Source organism: Salvelinus fontinalis, chromosome 8, assembly GCF_029448725.1.
Source record: "Salvelinus fontinalis isolate EN_2023a chromosome 8, ASM2944872v1, whole genome shotgun sequence".
Taxonomy (NCBI): Eukaryota; Metazoa; Chordata; class Actinopteri; order Salmoniformes; family Salmonidae; genus Salvelinus; species Salvelinus fontinalis.
In genome coordinates this window covers 8930540-8953747 of record NC_074672.1, presented here as the reverse complement: position 1 = coordinate 8953747, position 23208 = coordinate 8930540, and the positions used below count along the sequence as shown (strand labels likewise).

The following is a 23208-nucleotide window of genomic DNA, read 5'->3' as shown; positions in this document are numbered from 1 at the left end:
GTGGGAGAGCTTGATCAAAATGGATATAAGGTTTTTTGTATTTAGTTATACCCCAAGGATAATGGTATATTCACCCAGGTTTCGGTTTCTAGGTGTATTTTTGTCACATTTTAGGTTCTCTTGTTCACTTCAAACAGATGAAAATACAATATTTTAATATTTATCTTGTAATATCCTGTCTATACAAACCACCTCTTTCTTCACATCCCTGACCTGTGTGACCCTCAGGTTGTGACCTCTAACCTTGTGTGACAGGACTCATTAAGCACAGCATTTTTGGGGGTTCTCTGCTTCGGAACGCTGATAATAAACAGGCATTTCTGTGTAATTTTGAGGGGGGAGAGCAGGGAACAGGACCCAGTGTGTCTGAGGAGTGTACTGTAGCCTGAAGCCGGTCCAGCTGCATGTGCTCCGAGTCACTGTTAAACTCTTGACATTTTCCCAGCATCTTTTCCTGCTTGTCTCCCATATGGTCTATTCCTGGATACCAATGCAGGCGCCTCCGCCCCCAGGGGAAGTCTAGATGTCCTATCCTGGGAGGGAGAGACAAAGCCCCTGGCTGTGTTCAGTCAAGGTTAAGGGGGGTCAGTAATGGGAAATGTGTGGAACTTTGCCTCAGATCTGAATTCAAGGTTGAATTAAAGGAATTTTACAAGGTAATACGCTCACCACAGCTTTGAGGAGTCACAGTTGAACTTTCTTCCCAAAAGCAACTTTTATTGGTCACTTTTGAATGTGAATATTCAATTTCCTACCTAACCGCCTATTATTTATCATTTGCATACATTGTTAAAAAATTGTTTTACTCTTAATAGTATCCTCAATATCATGAAGATGGTTCCTATTTGGCACATTTCCATCACATCGCTTGTTCTGTACCCGTTTCCTCCATTTTCCATAACTACAACCTTTTGCCACTACTACGTTTCATATCAGGCCTTTGTATCGGGGGAGATAACATATTTAAAAAATGTCCCAAGTTACCTACTGACAACAATTCCCAATCCTAACATGAGGATTGATTGATATTTGGTCCTTTACTTCCTGGCTTGCTAACTCCTAGACATTAGAGGGATAGTTTACCCAAATGACGTATTGCTTTCCTTACCCTGATAGCAGTCCATACTTTGTTGGTTTTACTTTTTAGGATTTTGTGGCACAAGTCAATTGTACCTTTGGTATATTAGCATTTTTGCACTTCATTTCCAAATCATCTACTGTATATGTAACGTCAATGAGTAACACAATCAATTTTTAGATACTTTAGGATGATTTGGACATGATGTACATTTTGTACTGTCATTTTGTAATTTGGGTGAACTATCCCTTTAAATATAGCCAGCTTTCACTTAGCCTTTTTACCAGGAGCAACCTCCCTAAAGGGAAGATGTTGGTAAGTCCCACATATTGTACTTGAATATACAGCACTTCATTTTGGTTACATTCCCTTTTTGTCTTGTGGTCTGTGATATGGCCCATGTTTTATTCTTTCCTGTTTATGGATTATGCCCACACTTGGCGCAAATCTGTCCTTGGTCAAACGGCCAAAAATGTAGGTTTACCATATGCAGACAACTATGTTCTATTTGAGTTCATGCTAATGTGTGTTTGGATGTAGAAAGACACAAAAAAGTGGTAGGCTAAAGGAGGGTGCCCCTTAACACCGATAATCATTTGAAAAATACTAGCTTTGAGAATGTGGCTCATTCATTTACATCACTGAAAAAATGCACAAAGACAACCGGTGTAAAATATAGTGTTTATTAATATATCATATATGTACATTGTAGTATAATACATCTTTATCACAGAAATCTGTGATGTTGATTTGCAACATCTGAAAAGGAGCATAGAAGTAGACATAAGGAAGCAAATTGACATGAATTTATTTTGCAATGGCCTTCTCAATCTCCATTGAAAATCTATGGTTTGAATTGAAGAGGGCAGTCCATAGGCGCAGATATCATGGAAAGTATTTTTTTTTTAAATAGGTGTTGTCAATCATTTTGACACCTATCTTTTATAGATTGTTTATTATTACCTTTAAATAAATACAAATATTGAGCAATTGTATTAGTATAAAATAATAGAATTGCCCCCTTTTTTTGCATACAATATACTATAGCTCAGTATTTGTATTATGTAGCTCATATAGTCTTTTTTGCTCATCTTTATGAAGTGTGACAATAATTTTGGTCGTGACTATCTTTCTCGCTCTCCTCGCACTTTGTCTCTCAGGGTTTCTCTCATCCCATATTTGGTCTCTATGATCTTTCTGTCTGTCCTTACTCTCCTCTGTCATATTTTTCAATGTATAGAAACCCACAGTGAGTGTTTTTTCAGTATGGTTATATGTGTCACTGTATCTGGTATGCTTTGATAACCAGTACTGTCTGGAAGCCCAGCTACAGATCCTCAGCTTCATCCAAACCCTCTCCCTGTGATCAGTCTGCTCCACACAGGATATGGGCTGTAAGCTGATTAAAAGGAGTTAATTGTACTGTGGTTGAAGCAGGATTCAGTTGTAAACACAAGCGGGGATCTGGAAACAGACACAACTGGAGGGGTGGGAAGAGAGAGAGTTGGGGGTGAATACCTGCAAGGGCTGTCTGGAGGGAGCAACACATTTACAACAACATGACATAGCCTGGCCTACTGCTGTTTTCAGTCTACCGAGGTAGGAGGGGAAAGAGAGAGAGAGGAAAAGGGGGGTGGAGTAAGGGAGTGAGAGACAGGGTTTGGAGGCACATCAAGAATTTTCCTTTTAAGGGGTACGGTCTCCAAGTCCTGCGAGTTCACATGCAGCAGCCAAAACACTCTGAACAGGATAAACAAAGAACACCGAAAAGACAGAGGAAAAAACAAAGCAAGAATAATACTGTTATTCTCACTCTAGTATAAAGGGCCTCTTTTGGGAGCAGTAGCAAAGTGTGAGAATGGGTAAAAGTAAGTTAACTTTGTCTACTCTAGACAAAATGATAGAGGTTTAGAGTAGATGGATGGCCATAGCAGCACTTCTGACCACTTCAACTTTGCTGGAAGTATTTGGAATTGATGTTGCAAGTTCCACGTTTGTAAGTAGCATAGGGAGAGGAGACTGCCTCCACGCTAAGAGGTCTGTGTCTTTTAGAGCATCCAAACTGCAACTATTGTGGTTTTGTTGCTTTGTGAACCCATTTCTAGACAATACATGCAATGTCTGGCAAAATGACTGTGTATGTGTGAGCAGGAAACAGAGACGGTTTCAGAGCGAGAGAGGGAGGGAGAAACAGAGAGGTATTGTATATGCGTATGAGAGAAGAGAGTTAGTTAGAGGGAAAGAGAGAGGGTAACAATTTGTGCCTGGGAGAGAGGGAACGAAGGAGAGAGACCATATATGTACTGTATGTCTATATGTGAGTATTTGAAATGGGGGGATGCATATGTCTGTGTGAGACAGAAGGAGAGGAGGGAGAGAACATATATCCTCTGGCCCTTGGTGAGTGTGCGTGAGGCTGAATGGGAGCCAGGAAAAGGGGAAGGGCCTCGCGTCCGCCGACAAAAACAGCTGCCTGAAAGTACGCAGGAAAACAGTGTCTGGTAGAGTATAGGGAGCGGGGGACAGGGAAAGAGAGGACAGGAGAGAAAGAGAGCACCAGGGCCCACATCTCTATATGGGTTGCGCCCTGAGTGCGGAGCCTTGCTGTGGGGAGGAAGCAGAGCCTGTGCCCTTGGTGAGAGGGTCACTGAAGCGCCGAGGTCCAGAGAGGTCCAACAGCGTCAAGATGAAGCTGACCAAGGTGAGTGTCTGGGTGGGCTTGTCTAGGGTTATGAATGGGGCCACAGCTGGTCCAATACAAAAGAGCTGTATTTTAGGAAACCTTGCACATCATGCATGATATACTCATACATTTGAGTGCATGTGTTTGGTCTGTGTATATTAGCGTGCTTGTTTCTTTGAGTTGTGTCTGGTGTCTGTGCCCAAGTTTGGGTGCAGGGTTTGAATTACACGGGGCTATGGAGGGATGTCTACCCCCATAAAAAAAATCATGGCCCCCTCATCAGAATGGAAATTGTCAAAGAAAGAGATGTCGGGCACCCCCAAGAGTCTGTGTATAATTGGAACCCTGTTTGGGTACATGAGTGTTATTGTAAGTCTCCATGGTTACAGCACATGCTGTGGAGCGTGGGAATGCTTAGCCTCTTGGACGACGTCAGTCTATTGCATCCAACTGACCGTCAGTGTGGGTGTGGGAACTGGAGTCTGCAGTCAGAATGGATCATCCTCTTTTCATGCTCTCAAGCTATTCATTTAAATTATTATTTACTTATCACAGAGCTGATGTACAGTATTGGTGGCCTCTGAGGAATTGATTTAATTTTGACTGGTTTGGCTGCAGCTGTGAATGTCAAAAATGCGCCATGAACAGATAAGTATGGAAGAGATATCATTGACTTCTTAATAAATACACTTCACAACAGTGTCCTTCTGGCCGATGCCTGTTTTCCTGTTGCTAGAATGGCAATGCTTTTTATTGGGTGCCAAAGGCAAGGTGGTGGTTATACTGGTGATTGTTTTTAAGCCTCACAGGTTATGTGCTATGAGTCATGATGCGTCACAGCTTTGTTATACTGCTGGCTACAGTACATCCTATGAGTGGGCTGGTTGTGTTATCATAGAGAAGCTCCATTAATGGCTTATAGTATTCAATTACTTGGCAGGCAAAAGAAAAACACAATTTGCTGTAGCCAAATGCACAACAGGGATCAAAGCCAGAGGTGTAATTTCTGCTTGGCGATTGAATCTATCGTGATATGGTACTCACTCTTTCAAAGCCTATCTTGATCACCAGAGAACATTGTGATATTGGCTTATGATCCCCTCACCCTAAGCCAGAGCTGGCCAGCTCTCCATCTCTTGAATGTGAAGATAGAGTACAACAACACTGTAGTGACTCGATTGGAATAGATAACTAGATGTTCCTCTTGTTCCACCTGTTACAGATGTAACACAGCGGTTCTGCAGGCTCAGATTACTCATCCCTTCAAAGGTCAAACGAAAATAGTTTGAATTCCTTAAAGAGCCAACAACGCTTTAAACTGGCACTGCCTTACAGCGACCATATTCCACAGGCATTTTCTACACACCCAACACAGAAAAGAGCAGTGGCGAATCAAGGGTAAAAATAGCCTCTACGATCCATAATGCTCACTCAGACACAGACACAAATACACATAAACACACTGTTCCCCTGGCACACATAACCACAAACTCACTCATATGGAAAATCACTCACTTCCTGTTATCTGTGGTCAAACTTTAGTCAAACCCCAGGGAAGCTTTGACTAGACTTGACTCCTCTGGTTTAGAACAAAACTGTCACCAGTACTTGAGGAATGTTTGTGTGTGTGGGGCAGAGTATGAGATGAAAGTAGAGAAATGGGAAAAGGAAATGTAAAGCCTTTCCTTTCTCCAAAACCTGCCACCCCAATAAATCCCAGACCCACCCATTTAAATAACAGAACCTCTGAAGATAATATTGTATGCAAAAGAGTGTTTTTTTGAAAGAGTAGGAATTGTTTTGGGAATGAGCTGGAATTTGGCAGGGAGAGTAGGGAGGGCACATAAAGTAAGTGGGATATGATTCAGCATTGTATTACGCTCGTGGAAAATGAATGTAAATATTCCCAAGATAAATACAACCCCAAAGAGACCCTAGCTTTGTTTACTCTCGTGCGTATGTATTCATAGTCAGTCTCTCTCTCTCTCTCTCTCTCTTCTCTCTACAGCTGTACCATATCAACCTTTGGCTTAGCGCTGTCTTACACAATCATTCCTCAAGCAATACAGCTCCCCCTTCACTCCCCTTTCCCCCACCCCATTTCCTCTTGGCCAATGTTCCCACTCTCAAAACCTTTTTCCTTTACCTCCATGTTGCTCCATTCATTTCCCCTATTCCCCAAAGTGTTATATCCTTTGTATTTAGTGAACTTAAGCTAAAAGCAGTATTTTACTTTAGAGGTATCATTCTATATGTTCAGTACCGATGAGGATCAGTCAGGCTCACTCGGACTCAGTTTCTCAGTATCTCTGCACAGTTAAAGTTGTAATGATGCGAGGCAGTTCTGCCTGATTTGATCTCGACACAGGCTTATCCGACCCCTATTTGAGGTTCAAACGCTGTTGCTCCCCCCTCTCTATTGTAGTTGTCTCTGTCCATATATCTTTCTTTGTACATAACTAGACATGTCCATCCGCAAGTTAGCGTTTTTCATCATGAATCTTCCTCGGGAGGCAGCTCTGCAGAGTGGTCACTTGCTGGCACAGCTTGCAAGTCATAAAATCTGATTTGAAACCTAACCCTAACCTTAACCACGGTGCTAACCCAAATGCCTATCCCTAACATATTTTGGTTTTCATGAATGTTTACAATTTTGCAGCTGCTATCTAAGGGGAAATCTCTCAGTTCTGCCTCCAGGACAAGACTCATGACAATAAACATCAACCTGTTGTCCATCCATGTCTATGTGTATTTGAGGATGTGACAATAAAATTGGTTCTAGGGCCAATTCAACAGCTGTAATCAAATCCCCATCCCTCATCTATCCCCCAACCCTACCCTCCTCTCCAAGTCCCAGACTCCAAGCATCTTGTCAACTCGAGGAAGTATCCCTGTATTTTGTTAAACTCTCCTGTGGCCTTCCTGCCCCCCCCCCTCCCCCTCTCCTCCACTCCTCTCCAATAGAAAAAAGCTATAGACAAATAAACGTCCCCGGTCCCTCCGTTTTCACATGAGCCGGAAATTCCATGGCGCTTAGGCCTTTTTTACGGCTGGACTGAATTACCCTATGTGTTGTTCTGGGATTCCTGTGAGTTACACTCCAATGATGTAGTGGTTAGATAAACGTAGCTCCCGGACACAGATATACTCAGTCATTATAGTCATGTTTCTAAGAATGTGTTTACTCTCCTATTTATGAATAGTCCTAAATCCTGTCAAGGTCACAGATTATTGGTATTTTTGACTATTCTCTTGAGCATTATGGCATTTAATAGTTTCATCTTGGCTTCTAGTTGGCTGGGTAGAAATATCGACATAATGCTTCCATCTATCCCATCCTCTCAGATGGACAGATGTGGCTGGGGAATAGGGGCTAGAAGTTGATTTGGAACTCACAAGACCACCTCTGGATTGTGTGAAAATGTGCTACGCCACAGAACTGACGCACTTGCACACTACTTGTTGCACCTCTCTCTTCCCCCCACGTGGTGTAGCTCTTGTGCTATCGGTAACTTGACACGAGTTTGGCTCACCTTTTATTATGCCAATGTCTAATCTTGCAACCTGTGTGCATGCATTAAAAAGTGTGTGTGTCCGTGCCTGTGTGCGAGAGAGAGGAGAGAGAGAGAGAGAGAGTCAGAGAGGGCTACATAACCACACAAGGTGCCTTTTTGGCGGGATTGTGTCTGGAGAGTATTTACAAGTTTGGATCTATAATTGTCTTACCACAATTATACCAAAACAACCATGACAGTTTAGAAAATTAATGATGGTTAACATGCAATGTTAGGACCATTTTGACTTACCCCCAGAAATGACATATCTAATTCCCAATCCTCACCAATCCTGGGGAAATTTCTTCACTCTCCCCTCCCAGATCTGACCAATCACAGAGTGGAATTCCAGTCATTCAATTCCACAATAGCCTTTCCTTTAATGGCTCCACCCACAGCGACAGAGCAGAGGGAGACTAACAGAAACAAGGTAACCTTTAGTTGCAAACTATGTTTTGAGGACTTTTTGGGGATGTAAGAGAACTTTTGAACTAAAAAGTCTAACTCGGACCTATGCCTCGAGGCGTAGATTTAAAGGAAAAAGAAATGAATAAGGTAAGAAAATAATGGAAAAGTAATTATTATTGAAATGTATTTTTATTGTAGGACTAGTATTACATAGTACTACTTATGGTCAATCAAATAAAGCAAATTCGTGAGGGAATCAAAGTGTTACATTGGGGTGTGGGGGACTGTGTAAGCATCCTCTTTAACAGTATTCATCCCATTAATTTGCGCACGCTGCGCTTGCCATCTCCCTCAAAATGTTGTCATGTTGACATCAATAGCTATAGTCTCTTGTCAAATGTTCGAGTGCTGTTAGCTTTTTTTTAATAAACAATGATCTTTTTCTGTAAATGTTTTTGCACGGTTAGATTAGTGGATTAGTCATCTTTCCAAACTCGCTTGTTCTTTGACAGTACACCCCACTAGTCGAAAGTTACACAGCAGCACATCGGACAGGGTTATCTGTCCGACTGAATGAGATATTCCAGACTCTTCCACAGGGTAATCATCCTCTGGTAAACTATACTCATTTGAAATTCCAGAGTACTGATATTGTGGTTTTACTATGAGATGAATACCCTCGCCTTAGTGGAGTCTATTTGCCCAATCACAGTATAATCCGATGTCATAGCAGGCTAAGTGAGCAGTATTCTTGCAGGTCTGATACAGAAAGCCTTAAAGGAAAGTGGTTAAAGGATCATATGACTCCATGCGCACCCCTCCCCTCCCGCATCTCCATCCCCAATGTGTTCTGTGTTTATTACTGCGTCATAGCAATTTCCCAATCCTTTACCATTATTATGATTTTGTGAAAGTGTATTTTGATCTCCTTAGAGGTGTGTGTGTGTGTGTGTGTGTGTGTGTGTGTGTGTGTGTGTGTGTGTGTGTGTGTGTGTGTGTGTGTGTGTGTGTGTGTGTGTGTGTGTGTGTGTGTGTGTGTGTGTGTGTGTGTGTGTGTGTGTGTGTGTGTGTGTGTGTGTGTGTGTGTGAAAGCATGGTCCTAAAAAGGTATGTAAATGTGAGGAGTCCTAAATTGGTTGGAAATGCAAGACTGTGTGTGTTTGCGGGTGTGTGAACTTAATGACAAATGTCAATTTTAATAACCAGCTGGTGATGGTAAACCAGGTAGTGTGTGTGTGTGTGCTTTCTTTGTATGTGTTGTGTACAATGTGTGTGTGTGAGGGGGAGACGTGGATGTGTGCTTTATGTATCATCCAATCAATCTCCTCCAATATCATATTCCCATGTCAAAAGTTTCTTCCCTGAGGTCTGAACACAATAACATGAGGGAAACCACAGTGGATAGGTAACACGATAACATTGTCCAATCTTTCCTTTGGCAGTGATAACCGTGTTACTGCTAATAGACTGGCGCTGCTGTGTACTGCAGTGACCTGAGCGTGTCATTTATCAGTTGATAGATAGGGCCCACTCCAGCAGCAGTGTTGTGGTTCAGACTCTGAGGCAGAAAGGAGCAGAGACACAGTAGAACCAGCCCAAGTCTCATCGTAGGATTACCTATCTACGATCAGTTTTGCATTTTAGATCAAAATGAATAAGAATACAATGGAAAGGGGGGACCTGATCCTATATCAGCAGTGCTACTCTGAGAGATACGGCCCCTGAACAACAGGATCAGGATTGGGAATGTGAGAGGAGAGGACCCTAGCCAGCGACAGCAGCAGTGTGGCTGACCACCAGAGGTTAAAACAGTGAGGAGGGCTACACAGGAAGTGTGTCATGGCGCAGCGCTGACCTCACCACTGGAACAAGCTGTCTCTGTTCCCTCCGCTGCCTGTCCCACCCTTTTGAGACACACTGGCCTTCTGTGGAGGAAGGGACGGAGGCTGCACAGAGAACACACACACACGTATACACACACACACACACAAACACGTGCACATCCACACACACATAAACACGTGCACACACATTCAAACACAGACACACACACATCCGCATCTTTAGACTTTCTATTAAGGGAAGGGGAATACAGAGAGAACACACACACAATTATGCACACACACACACACACACACACACACACACACACACACACACACACACACACACACACACACACACACACACACACACACACACACACACACACACACACACACACACACTTGATCTACTTCTGTGACACACTGGCTTTAAATCGAGGGAGGGGGACTGTACTGCACACCCACACATATACACAAACAACCCCTGTAACAATATGAGTCACAAAGACTTATAGTGGAGAGAAGATGGCATATTACAAATGTTATTATGCTACCGTAATAATTTTACCAGATGGCACATAAAGTATGATGCTCTTGCACTGAACAGTGAACACTGTAAGCTGCTCTGCAGCTCTTCAGCTCTTCTCCTTCAACTCTTCTCCCTCATCCAGCCAGTGCGCCACAACATCAGAGGAGTTGACATTCAGGTCCAAATACAGCTTCAGTTGTTTAGATATTGGAGTCTAAAGGGAAACCCAAGAGAAGACCTACCCTTATGGAGTATCTTTATAGTCCAGCTGCCTTGGGCCCTTGGCCTCGCTTTAGCCTGGGGTCAGTGGGTCCAGTCCGGTAGAGAGAGTGCCACACAATAACCATCATTGTGTAAACTAAATATCAACCTATTTTTGGAGGGGAAGAGGGAGTCAGAGCATCCAGGGGGTCTGTAGGGATGGATGTGTGTAGCATCTGTGTTGGCTCCTCCCTTCAATCACGCTTCTGTTCTGCGGGCTTCTGGTAGACAGGGAGAAGGAAAGGGAGGGATTCTTTTCAAAAAGCGGTTCTTTGACTAAGGAACTTCTGGTTTTCTGGGCTGGACGACATAAAAATAAGAGAACAGAACCCTTTTGTGTGCTGAACTGCTGTTGATGCCTGGGGGATGAGGGGGGGTGGGGGAAGGGGGGCTGTCCCAGAGCAGACGGGAGACACAGGGACTTGGCGATAAAGGTTGTCCCATTACACTGACTGACTACACAAACAGTCAGGATTGTGAGGTAGCAACTCACTGGTGTGTACTTGAAGGGTGTTTTTAGGAGAGGAGGGGTTGTAACAGACAACTGTCCGCAATTTTTTTTAACCCAGAGTCTGAAGTTCTATTTGGGCGGCTAACGAGGTAAGATGTTATGCATGCCCATTTTAGACATACTTTGCCATGATGGTGAATGGGATATATAGCCTGTTGGTGAACATTGCGAACTTGTAATAATAAATAATGTTTGTATAAATAAAGTACAGTATGAGGAGAATGTTAGCATGTTTTTGTACAAATATGTAAACTAATGACTGGAGAGCGAAAAATCATGAAAACCACAGACAAACTTTGTAAAGACGGAGGGGAAACCAAGATATTTGGTTTGAATCAACTCAACCAGTCTAAGTTTTCAAGTTGCTGTGTACACTTTGAAAAAGGAGTTTCCGGCTGTCCCCATAGGAGAACCCTTTTGGTTATAGATACAACCCTTTTTAGTTACAGGTAAAAACCCTTTTGGGTAGAACCCTCTGTGGAAAAGGTTCTACATGGAACCCACAAGGGTCCTACCTGGAACCAAAAAGCATTCTTCAAAGGGTTATCCTATGGGGACAGCAAATAGGTTCTACACAGCACCTTTTTTTACTAAGAGTGTAGCAGTTTCACTAGATACCCTTATCTATCTTTTCCCCCCCATCTCTCTTTCCCTCCATCCTGTCCTCACAGCTCTCATTTGGCAGATGATTATCCAAAGAGAGCCAATCATTCCTATTATGTCATCCATGAGACACATGTCTCACATGGGGGACATTTTAATTTGTTACACCTTATTGTTATCGTAAGGCCCCAACTTGCACATTGTTTCAACTGAGCGTTTACCATCTGTGGCCGGCTGCTTGTGCTTATGTCAGTATCCAGGTCCGTTTTTCAGTATTGCACAATGTTGTGAAGTGTTCACAATGACTGGAATGTCTCTCTGACAAGTAAAGTAAGGAGTCATGTCAGCGTTTTATCTCTGCAACATTCAGTACATTGCACCTTTTCTGAACTCATCCCAGGGTATGCAGGCGCTGCAGTCCGTCCGTCCGTCTGTTTCTCTGTCTGTCTGCCAGGTGGTCTGTAATGCAGAGTGATCGTGTCTTTTGCAAAAAAAATTGTGAAACCATGCCCAGTATGTGTGAAACTGCTTACAATATTTTACTCACACACAACAGTAGGCTTACGGTGAAGTTAATTAATATCTCTATTTAAACTTTGTTCCCGGGCCACTCCGTGGCTGCAGACAGGCAGAAAGTTTCAGAGAGACACTTGTTTAGTGTCATGCCTTGTATGCTTGGGGTCAGTGGTGAGGTGGGGCCATGGGTGGGCAGGGAGAGGGGGGGGGGGGGGGGTTGCCAGCCCTGGGTGTCCACACAGTTGCGTAGTGAACATGGTAAGCACAGTCTCCTGCCAGCTGTCCAAATAGTGCCCAGTCGTAGCGGGAGAGGAGAATGGAAAAGTGTGCAAACAGCCCCTTTACTGAAGAGGAAAAGCACACACTGCCGTAACAAAGGTTCATTATATGTTTCAGTTTGATTTCCGGACCAATGAAAACAGACAGGCTTTGAGGCAGTAGATAGATTGTACTGTGCACACGTGAACATGGACACTTCTGAGGGCTTACATTAACTGGTGGATTTGCCCTCAGTATATCTGAGTGGGTGTTTCTATGCCTTCATTTTTTCCACAAACATTCTCCATCCTTTCTTTCCTTAGTTCACGACATAGGGAGAGAGTGTGTGAATGTGTGTCTGTGTGTAAGAGCAGAGCAACCATTTGTTTCCATTGGCTTAGTTAACATGCCATGAAACGTGTAACTCCCATACCCCTGCAGTCTCATGTTCAAAGCCAATTTCAGGTTGTGAAACAAAGTAGGATCACGGGCGTGTTACTAGAAGATTACCTCCGTTATATAGGACCAACCATCCAGAGGTTCTGGAGCAGAAATAAGGAAAGCAAAACCTGACTGCAAAACTCCTTTCACTCAAACACGCCAACAACCTGCTAGTGTGTGTGCTTCTCCCTAAGTACTGAGTTTGTGACTGTGTGTGTACCTATGTGTTGACAGACGGGCAAGGAAGAGCCCCATGTCTTCAAGGAGAAGACCTTTAGGAAGAGGCGTCAGTGTGGGGTGTGTCGTCAGAGTGTGGACAGCACAGGGTCCTTCTGTCGAGGTGAGTGTCTCTCTCTCCCGCTTTCGTTCTCTCTCTTTCTCTCGCCACCCTCCTCCATGGAGGATCCTGTTCAGCTGGCACTCCTGTCAGCTCTAGCTAGCTGTCTCTCTCGGAGCCAACAACCTCCTGACTGATTGTTGTCTAGGGAGCTCAGCTTAGTTAGATCATGTTTTTAACAATGCTACATCAAATACACAAAATTAACCTGGATGATGGAAGCTGACTAATTGCTCCATTCTCTGTCTCCCTTTGTTCCATTCTCATCCTTCTCTTTCCAGTGTGTAAAACAGCCACTCACAAGAAATGCGAGGCAAAGGTAAGACTCCAAACTGATTCACTCCTGCGTAACTTGCCCAACTCTGGAATTGTCCTCCCTGTCCCTACGCTATGAGCTAGATGCCACCTCTGAGTTGGGCTGCAGCGGGTTAAGGAAGGCTACAGTTTCTTTCCACTGATGTGAAGGCTTCACTGTTCCATTCCCAGAACGGGGACCGGCCGCACCCAAGCCCCACGTTGCTCCATGTGAAAGGGTCATTGATGGAGGAGTGAATGCCAACTTTGGCCTGGGGCAGGGAGAGACTTGGCAGACTGCGGCGGCGGGCGCCATGCATTATGGAAGAAAGCATGTGGCAGAGATTGCCTTCCAATCTTCGTAGCATCTTTTCCATCTGACGAGAGAGCATTAGAAGATAAGTGGGGGTGGGTTTGGAAAGTAGCAAACCAATAAAAGTCCATAGCCAGTTGTTTTTTCAATATCATTTCCATATTTGATGATTTCTATCTAGGAATGGGCACAAACTCGTCTGCAGTAGACCTGGAATAGTATGTAGGCCACTCTTGTCCTGTGGATTGTGAAGGTCTGGCTGTGTTTCCTCAAATTAATGATTTTGTCAGAGGGATATTATTTCCACATTGTTGTGTTTGTGGCCTGGATGTGTTTGGGTTTGGAGATGATAGCTAAGGCTGTCCTGTTGACTGGGGGTGGTCGGTGCCCAGGCAGCGATAGCCATCAGTCCTGCCCAGGAAGGGAGAGGCCAGGCCAGCCTCCGGGGGCATGGCCATCTCAACTGTTATCTGGCGTTAAGAGCCAGCGCTGAGGGCTAAAGGGGCTCGCCCATGAAAGCTTGGGATTCAGGAAGCTCGGATCGAAGGAAGCTGCCTGGGGTTTTATTGAAACCACATACAGAAGAGCAAACACAAACCCCAAATACACATGGTACAACATCCGTCTGGCCCTGAGGGTTTTATAAGTTATTGTCCACGAAAATCTGTCTGATTTCAATAAAAAGACCAGCCTCTGTGTTATGCTAGTGTAATAACCGGAGCTTTATCACAGTCATTGAGAATGAAAGAGAGAGCGAGAGATCGACAGATGGTCAGGTCAGTGTCAGGCCAGGGCCCGTTTCCACATAGCGGATCCCAACCTGTGCATATACAGATGTACGGTTTTAAATTAAGCCAGTTTGCTACAGCAGGAAAACAATCCTGCAGCAAGAGGAAATGTGAATTATTATGGGTATTATAATTAATGGAAATAGTTTGAGGGGTTGATACATTTTTCGTTAGGGCAAATCAAGTCTGACATTTTAGAGTGGAAATTACAAACTTTCGAAACCTTTTTAAACCTTGAATACACTACAAGTTTGCATTTCCTGCTGTGCAGGAAAATTCTCAGCAACAGATGGGTGATCAAATTAAGACCCTACATCTGTACTCTTCTTCATTATGATCTAAAAGGTAAAACTGATCCTAGATCAGCACTCCTACTCTGAGAGGCTTTGTGGATACGGGCCCAGATCTGTATTATCACTTGTCTGACCGCTTGCATGATGACGAGTTTCTCACACGACTGGCCTATCTGGGTGATGTTTTTTCCTCGCCTGAATGATCTGAATCTAGGATTACAGGGACTCTCCGCAACTATATTCAATGTGCGGGACAAAATTGAGGCTATGATTAAGAAGTTGGAGCTCTTCTCTGTCTGCATTAACAAGGACAACACACAGGTCTTTCCATCATTGTATGATTTTTTGTGTGCAAAGGAAACTTACAGACAATGTCAAATGTGATATAGAGAAGCACCTGAGTGAGTCTGGTGCACAATTACGCAGGTACTTTCCCGAAACGGATGACACAAACAACTGGATTCGTTATCCCTTTCATGCCCTGCCTCCACTTACTGATATCTGAACAAGAGAGCCTCATCGAAATTGCAACAAGCGGTTCTGTGAAAATTTGCGCCCAGAGTATCTTGCCTTGGCAAATCGCGCTGTTAAGACACTGATGCCCTTTGCAACCACGTACCTATGTGAGAGTGGATTCTCGGCCCTCGCTAGCATGAAAACTAAATACAGACACAGACTGTGTGTGGAAAAGGATATAAGACTGAGACTCTCCCCAATACAACCCAAAATTGCAGAGTTATGTGCATCCTTTCAAGCACACCCTTCTCATTAATTAACCTGTTGTGAGTTATTCACAATTTTCGATGAACAATACGGTTTTATATGTAAGATGGTTAAATAAAGAGCAAAATTATTTATTATTATTATTATTATTTGTGCCCTCGTCCTATAAGAGCTCTTTGTCAATTCCCACGAGCCGGGTTGTGACAAAAACTCACACTCATTCTTATGTTTAATAAATGTATCGTATAGTGTGTTCCAATGATGGCAAAAAAACTAAATTTGAGAGTGCGCAGACCATGGTGCTAGAGGGGGTACACAGCTGGAGGTTGAATGTTGAAGGGGTACGGGACTATAAAAAGTTTGGGAACCATTGACATAGACTGACCATTTGAATTCAGGTGAAAACAATGATCGATTATTGATGTCACCTGTTAAATCCACTACAATCAGTGTAGATGAAGGGGTGAAGGTTAAAGAAGGATTTTTAAGCCTTGAGACAATTGAGACATGGATTGTGTATGTGTGCCATTCAGAGGGTAACTGGGCAAGATAAAAGATTGAAGTGCCTTTGAACAGGGAATGGTAGTAGGTGCCAGGTGCACCGGGTTTGTGTCAAGAACTGCAACGCTGATGGGTTTTTCTCGCTCAACAGTTTCCCGTGTTTATCAAGAATGGTCCACCACCCAATGGACATCCAGCCAACTTGACACAACTGTTTGAAGCATTGGAGTCAAAATGGGCTAGCATCCTCGTGGAACGCTTTCGACACCTTGTAGAGTCCATGCCCTGACGAATTGAGGCTTTTCTGAGGCAAAAGGGGGGTGCAACTCAATATTAGGAAGGTGTTCCTAATGTTTGGTATACTCCTTGTGTATCTTATCACCATAGGAACACGTTTAAGGTTAACAAATAATGTGACAAATATTAGAGTGAGGAAATCTTACCTGCTTCGATGACATCTGCTTTGCCAGTCCAAGAGATTTTTAACTTTGGCAGAAGGATTGCAGTAGCAATAAGTTAGGGATCTTCCTTCATTCCTCCAAAGCGCTTTCAGAGACCCTCTCATGAGTGGCAGGGACATCTTGCACGAATAAGATCAACGGCAGCAGCAGCCACCCCATATGTGTGTTGGTCTCTGACTATAGGATGTTCAAAGCCGCCACCTGCCGTCACCACAGGCCTCATCACGGTCAAGAAGGCTATTTCTGTAGGGCTCAGCCTGTAAGACATAAGCACATTTTAACACCTGTTAGAATAGTCATAGTTCATGGACAATAACTGTTTTAGAAATAAATTACATATGTTATCATGGCAGATATCTTTGCTTGTTTGATGGTTCCTTGGTCCGGTTGTTTTTGCGTGCTGAGGTGAGGTTATTGTAGACCGTCATCTTTGATGGAGGTTCCCTCTGAACAAAAATATTCCATCTATGTATGCAAAATGAATGTCACATGACCTCATGAAACACACAGAGATTGGTTTTATACAAATGAATGTGAACAAACCCATGTGCTGTTCTCTCTCTCACTTCATATACACACTCAATAAAATTATAACGATGTGTATGCAAAACATTACTTGTGAGAGACACTGATGCTGAAAGAATACATCAATCAGGTTAATGTAATGTAATACATTTTAGGCTTAAACACTTGACTTAAACACTCATTAAGGTGTCATGAATGGCTTCATAAAGGTGTTATGAATGTAAAGTTTAAGCCCCAGATATAGTAAAGATCTCACAACCTCAGACCAATTTGGCAACCGGCCTCACAACCGCAGACCACGTGTAACCACACCAGCACAGGACCTCCACATCTGGCTTCTTCACCTGCGGGATAGTCTGAGACCAGCCACCCGGACCGCTGATGAAACTGTGGATTTGCACAAGTTTCAGTGCAGCTCATATGTGTGCTCGTCGCCCTCACCAGGGTCTTGACTAGACTGCAGTTCACCATCGTAGCCAACTTCAGGTGGAAAATGCTCATCTTTGATGGCCACTGGCACGCTGGAGAAGTGTGCACTTCACAGATTAATCCCGGTTTCATCTGGACTGGGCAGATGGCAGACAGCGTGTATGGCGTCATGTGGGTGAGCGGTTTGCTGATGTCAACGTTGTGAACAGAGTGCCCCATGGTGGCGGTGGGTTTATGGGCAGGCATAAGCTACGGACAACGAACACAATTGCATTTTATTGATGGTAATTTGAATGCACAGAGATACCGTGACAAGATCCTGAGGCCCATTGTCGTGCCATTTATCCACCGCCATCACCTCATGTTTTAGCATGATAATGCATGGCCCCATGTCTCAAGCATCTGTACACAATTCCTGAAATGTCCCAGTTCTTCCATGGCCTGCATACTCACCAGACATGTCACCCGTTGAGCATGTTTGGGATGTTCTGGATTGACATGTACGACAGTGTGTTCCAGTTCCCGCCAATATCCAGCAACTTCGCACAGCCATTGAAGAGGAGTGGGACAACATGTGTCCACAGGACCCAGTCAACAACTCTATGTGAAGGAGATGTGTCGTGCTGCATGAGGCAAATGGTGGTCACACCAGATACTGACCGGTTTTCTGATCCACTCCCCTACCTTTTTTTAAAGATATCTGTGACCAACAGATGCATATCTATATTCTCACTCATGTGAATCCATTGATTAGGACCTAATTTATTTATTTAATTTGACTGATTTCCTTATATGAACTGTAACTCAGTAAAATCTTTGAAATTGTTGCATGTTGTGTTTATATTTTTGTTCAGTATATTTAGCCTCACAACTACGTTTTTTTTTACCATTTTTTTTACCATTTTATGTTATCCAAATTTACACAGAGAAAGTACATATCTAAAAGTCCTAGGTGTCACGATCGTCATAATAAGCGGACCAAGGCGCAGCGGGATATGAGTACATCTTCTTTTAATTAGAGATGATGAAACACGAAAACGAACACTTTGACAAAAACAAAACAACAAACGACCGTGAAGCTACAAACGTTAAACATAGACAATTACCCACGAAAACCTACTGTCTATGGCTGCCTAAAATATGGCTCCCAATCAGAGACAATGAATGACAGCTGTCTCTGATTGAGAACCATTCAGGCAACCATAGACTTGCCTAGACAACTATACTAAACCCAACCCCATACACTCAACAAAACCCACTATACAATACAAACACCCTAAACTAGACAAAACACACAAACATCCCCCATGTCACACCCTGACCTAACTAAACTAATAAAGAAAATCAATATAACAGAGGCCAGGGTGTGACACTAGGTCCCACTGGGCACAGCCACCACCACACGTAGTGACAATGACGTGCTAGGCACAATAACGGCTATCATCATCGGATGGTGGTTAGCCATGTAGCTAACTAGCTAAATTAGCTGCAAGGATAGCTAGCTTGGCAGCCGCCTCCATCATCCTGCGTAAGCAAAGCTTGCATTGCATGATTACACTCTCCTCTCTCCTGTGCTTAAAGGAGAACTGGTCACTGAGATGCGGCCAGGGATTTTCCTCCTCGGCTTTAACACTGGGTCTATCTGTGTCTGGATTGTCTCATCTCCTCAGTCTCCATTGTTTTTCACACACACCTCTTTTATAAAAAAAAATATTTTCCTCTGAGGACCCATGCCAAATCAAGCTGATTTGGCATGGGTCCCCAGATCCTCAAAAAGTTCTACAGCTGCACCATCGAGAGCATCCTGACCAGTAGCATCACCGCCTGGTATGGCAACTGCTCAGCATCTGAACGTAAGGCTCTACAGAGGGTAGTGCGTACGGCCCAGTACATCACTGGGGCCAAAGTTCCTGCCATCCAGGATCTATACACCAGGCGGTGTCAGAGGAAGGCCCAGAAAATTGTCAGAGACTCCAGTCACCCAGGTCAAAGACTGTTTTCTTTGCTATTGTACGGCAAGCGGTACCGGAGCACCAAGTCTTGGACCAAAATGCTCCAGCATTTTTTCCAACAGCTTCTACCTCCAAGCCGTAAGACTGCTGAACAATTAATCTAATCTATCTAACAATTAAACCTCCATGTACAAATTACCTCGACTAACCTGTACCCCCACACATTGACTCGGTACCGGTACCCCCTGTATATAGCCTCGTTATTGTTATTTTATTGTGTCACTTTTTATGATTTTTTACAGTTGTTTATTTGGTAAATATTTTCTTAACTCTTTCTTGAACTGCACTGTTGGTTAAGGGCTTGTAAGTAAGCATTTCAAGGTAAGGTCTACACTTGTTGTAGTCGGCACATCTGACAAATAATGTTTGATTTGATTTGATTGGCCTGTTTTGGCGTAATGCGTGAAATTTGATTTGATTGGTCACTGACTAAACAACATGAGCAGTTTTATGGCTCCGCAAACCTTCCGTGCCATTATGATCTACTATTATGTATAGCCTACAAAATTGTGCTCTGTAACAGATGGTTTTAAAAAGGTAGCAGAGTACAATACTTCAAAACATACTTACGTGTAAGTAAAAGTACAGTTACTGACATTGAAAAATACAAAAAAAAAGTAACTACTTGGAAAAGCAACTCAATTACAGTAACAAGAGTATTTGTAATTTGTTACTTCCACCTCTGAACAAGACCTTTGGCTGATCTTCACATTAACCCTAAATGTCTGAGTAGGGTATGTAACAACTCAGTTCCTCATTTAAGAGTTTAAGTCACGTAGTTTCTACCATGCATCTGGAGACATCCTAATTCACTAGCCATCTGTGAACCATTGTGCTCTCATTATGACTGAATTTACAACCTTTTACAGACAAGTGTTGCCATGAGTCTGGTGACAAACTGTCCCGTAAGTTACTGCCAATGCTCCCTTGGGGAAAAAAACCCTGGTCTCCTCTTCCCAAAATAAAGCATTTCCTGGAAAAGAGGGGGACCAGAAAAAAGAATTGTCTGTGTGCTTCTCCCTATGGCTTCTACTCTTGTACTTGTCTTGTGGAGTTGTGGTTAGTCATCCCACCACGACGTCAACAACCTACAGCTGGCTCACCTCTTGTCTTTCATGAGCGATCCCACGTCAAAAATACATCAATATGCCAAAACAGTGTTTTATTTATGCTTCTTCTCTGTAGAGAGAACAGTTCCTACTTATCTGTGAGCTGGAGTGGAACATGTGGTCCATAGGGAGCAAAGGGGGACCAGGGATAGGGGAGGGGGTCCAGGATTAAGGGTCAGGGAATGTTGCCCATGATGAGCTACCCAATAAGGCAGGAAGAGACATTTCCGCTATTTCGGGAGGAATAGTAACGCCCAGCTGGATATTGGTTGTAATTTACGGGAAATCAGTTGAAGGTGTGGGAGGGAGGGGTACAGTACTGTAGATAGGAAGTGGTGGAGGGACAGCAGACAACTGTAAGAGGAAGGCCTGTAGATCCGGTTAACCTCTACTGTTTTTCTAACCCTGTCAACAACACAGAGCTGACCCAGCATCCTCTCTGCTCATCTTCTATTTCCTGTCAGACCCAAGCTCAGAATAACAGAAAAATAGGGATGTGTCACTGGTAAATAATAATCTTAAAATCCAGTTGTTATATATTTATCTCTAAATTAGTTTATATAGAAATGTCCTACAGGAAGTGTACAATAGAAATAGAATGAATGTGTCTCATCATCATCGTTAGGGACTCTGAGTCACCACCCCGTCACAGAGTCATGGTAATTGCCGGGGTAGATAGCGTGGCTTGTTGTGAATGTGGGCAGACTTGTGAGTGAGTCAGTGTGATGCTGATCAGCGTTAAAACCATAAGCGTGACAGCTGGCTTAGCAGGTCTGGGACTCTGCCAGACGACCTTTGGTAGGGGGGAAATAAGCCAGGCTAATTGGCCACTGTTTTGCTCTGTTCTGACTGCACAACGCTGAAGGCTGCATAGTCTCCCTATCTTCCCAAGAATGTCTTTCCACTTTCTCCACTACAAGGCAGACCATGGTAATGTGTCTGGTGCCGTATTCAGTAGTCATTACATCCAGGTTATTGCCATTTGTAGATACATACATGCTTTGAACTGACTATACATTGTATAATGTGACTGTATAGCGAATCTTGGCAGTCAGTTTGTTGCTGTGTACATGGGGCAAAGACTCCTTACCACAAAACATTTCTCTTAGAACACGAGGAAGAGAAAGAGGCATCGCCATCTGAGGAATGTATCTGTTCAGATTTCAGCAATATTAGTGGGACAGCAAAAGAGACTAGCTCTAGCTAGAATGGTCAGGACGAACCCATTTTAAACAACAGAGGGAACAGGGAGGAAGAGGAAACTATTTAGACACGATATAAAAATGGCTGATGTTGGTTTGTTCACAGGGGATTTTTCCAGTGTTGATCTCTCACAATCTTGCATTGCTGATTTTTTCGATTCTGTTTATTTACCATTGTTTATTTTTGTCCAGCATTGCTCTTTGAATATTTCTTGCACTTGGAGGAGGTGGGGGGGGGGAGGCGGGGGGTTGTTGTGGTCACTGTTGACTCTGGCTCTATGACTGGGAGTCCCACACAGTAATTACAGATACCAAAAGGGACACATGTGACCTCTGTCCTATCTGTTCTGTTCTGTTCTGTACCCGCCCTCAGCTGTTTGGTGAGAGAGATGGAGAGAGCGAGAGAGAGAGAGAGAGTGATATGGGGGAGGGAGATACAGAGAGATGGAGAGAAAGAGAGATGAGAAAAGAGGGGGGGAAATGAAGGAAAAAGTCAAGAGAGGGAGAAAGAGATGAAGTAAGAGAACGAGAAAGGGAAGGAAAGAGAGAGAGAGACGGGAAGAGAGAGGAAGAAAGAGATAGAGAGGGAGACAAATATAATGGACAGAGTTTAGGCGAGATGGATAAAGAGATCATTCCCTACAGCAGTTTATCTCTGTCCTGGCATTCGAGGCCCCCAACGTTAGCTTGTTTTCTCGCATGATTCACTTTCAGGGACTCTCAGAGACAGCACACCTTGCAATGATTAAGGGGCATTAGGTCTGCTTCAGACTCCTCATGACAGCGTAGTAAAAATGATTGAATGGGGGTTGGGGATGGGGTGTTTGAATAATGAAACCTAGCTCAGAGATATACAGTCAGGTACCTCCACTGGGACTTGAACCTTTGACCTTAGTCACACCCCACTATCTTCTATATCAGCAGGGTCGATGAGAATGGACAGCTGCCTGAGGGACACTAACCAGCCTCATGCCTGTTGGGCACTATGACATCGCCAGCCCTCTGAAAACACCCTTGTGATGAAAGCACAAGGCCATCTGGCATCAGCTTTCAATTATGATTGGCTTCCCTTTCATCATTGCCCTCTGATTGGCTGTCCCACAGGGGAAGCAGTTGGCTAATAAGCATCAAATATAATTGTCTTGGACAAATGCTATGTCAAGACAACAATTGGTTACAGTAAGACAAAGGACAAATAGACTAGACAGGTGAATCCAGGTGAAAGGTATGATCCTTTATAGATGTCACTTGTTAAATCCACTTCAATCAATGTAGATGAAGGGAAGGAAACAGGTTAAAGGAGGATTTTTATGCTTTGAGACAATTGAGACAATGTGTGCCATTCAGAGGCTGAATGGGCAAGACAAAAAAATGTAAATCCCTTTGAACGGGGTATGGTAGTAGATGCCAGTAAGTGTGACAGGAACTGCAACACTGCTGTTTTTCACACTCAACAGCCAACCAACTTGACACAACTGTGGGAAACATTGGAGTCAACATGGGCCAGCATCCCAGTGGAATGCATTCGACACCATTCCCGATGAATTGAGGCT

The 23208-nt window shown here is 43.6% G+C and overlaps 1 protein-coding gene across 4 annotated transcripts in view; it reads left to right on the top strand.

Moving 5' to 3' along the window:
- The first annotated feature begins 2768 nt into the window (after positions 1–2768).
- The window catches only part of tns2a (tensin 2a), a 54014-nt gene continuing 33574 nt past the window's right edge, over positions 2769–23208 (top strand). For 3 of the 4 annotated variants that reach the window (XM_055930882.1, XM_055930883.1, XM_055930881.1), the window contains exons 1-3: positions 2769–3779; positions 12903–13008; positions 13287–13324. In XM_055930882.1, coding sequence (XP_055786857.1) covers positions 3654–3779; positions 12903–13008; positions 13287–13324 — 270 coding nt within the window. In that variant the 5' untranslated portion in view covers positions 2769–3653. Of the gene's footprint in view, positions 3780–4430; positions 7871–12902; positions 13009–13286; positions 13325–23208 lie in introns of those variants that run through there. The other variant, XM_055930884.1, reaches the window with a different exon arrangement.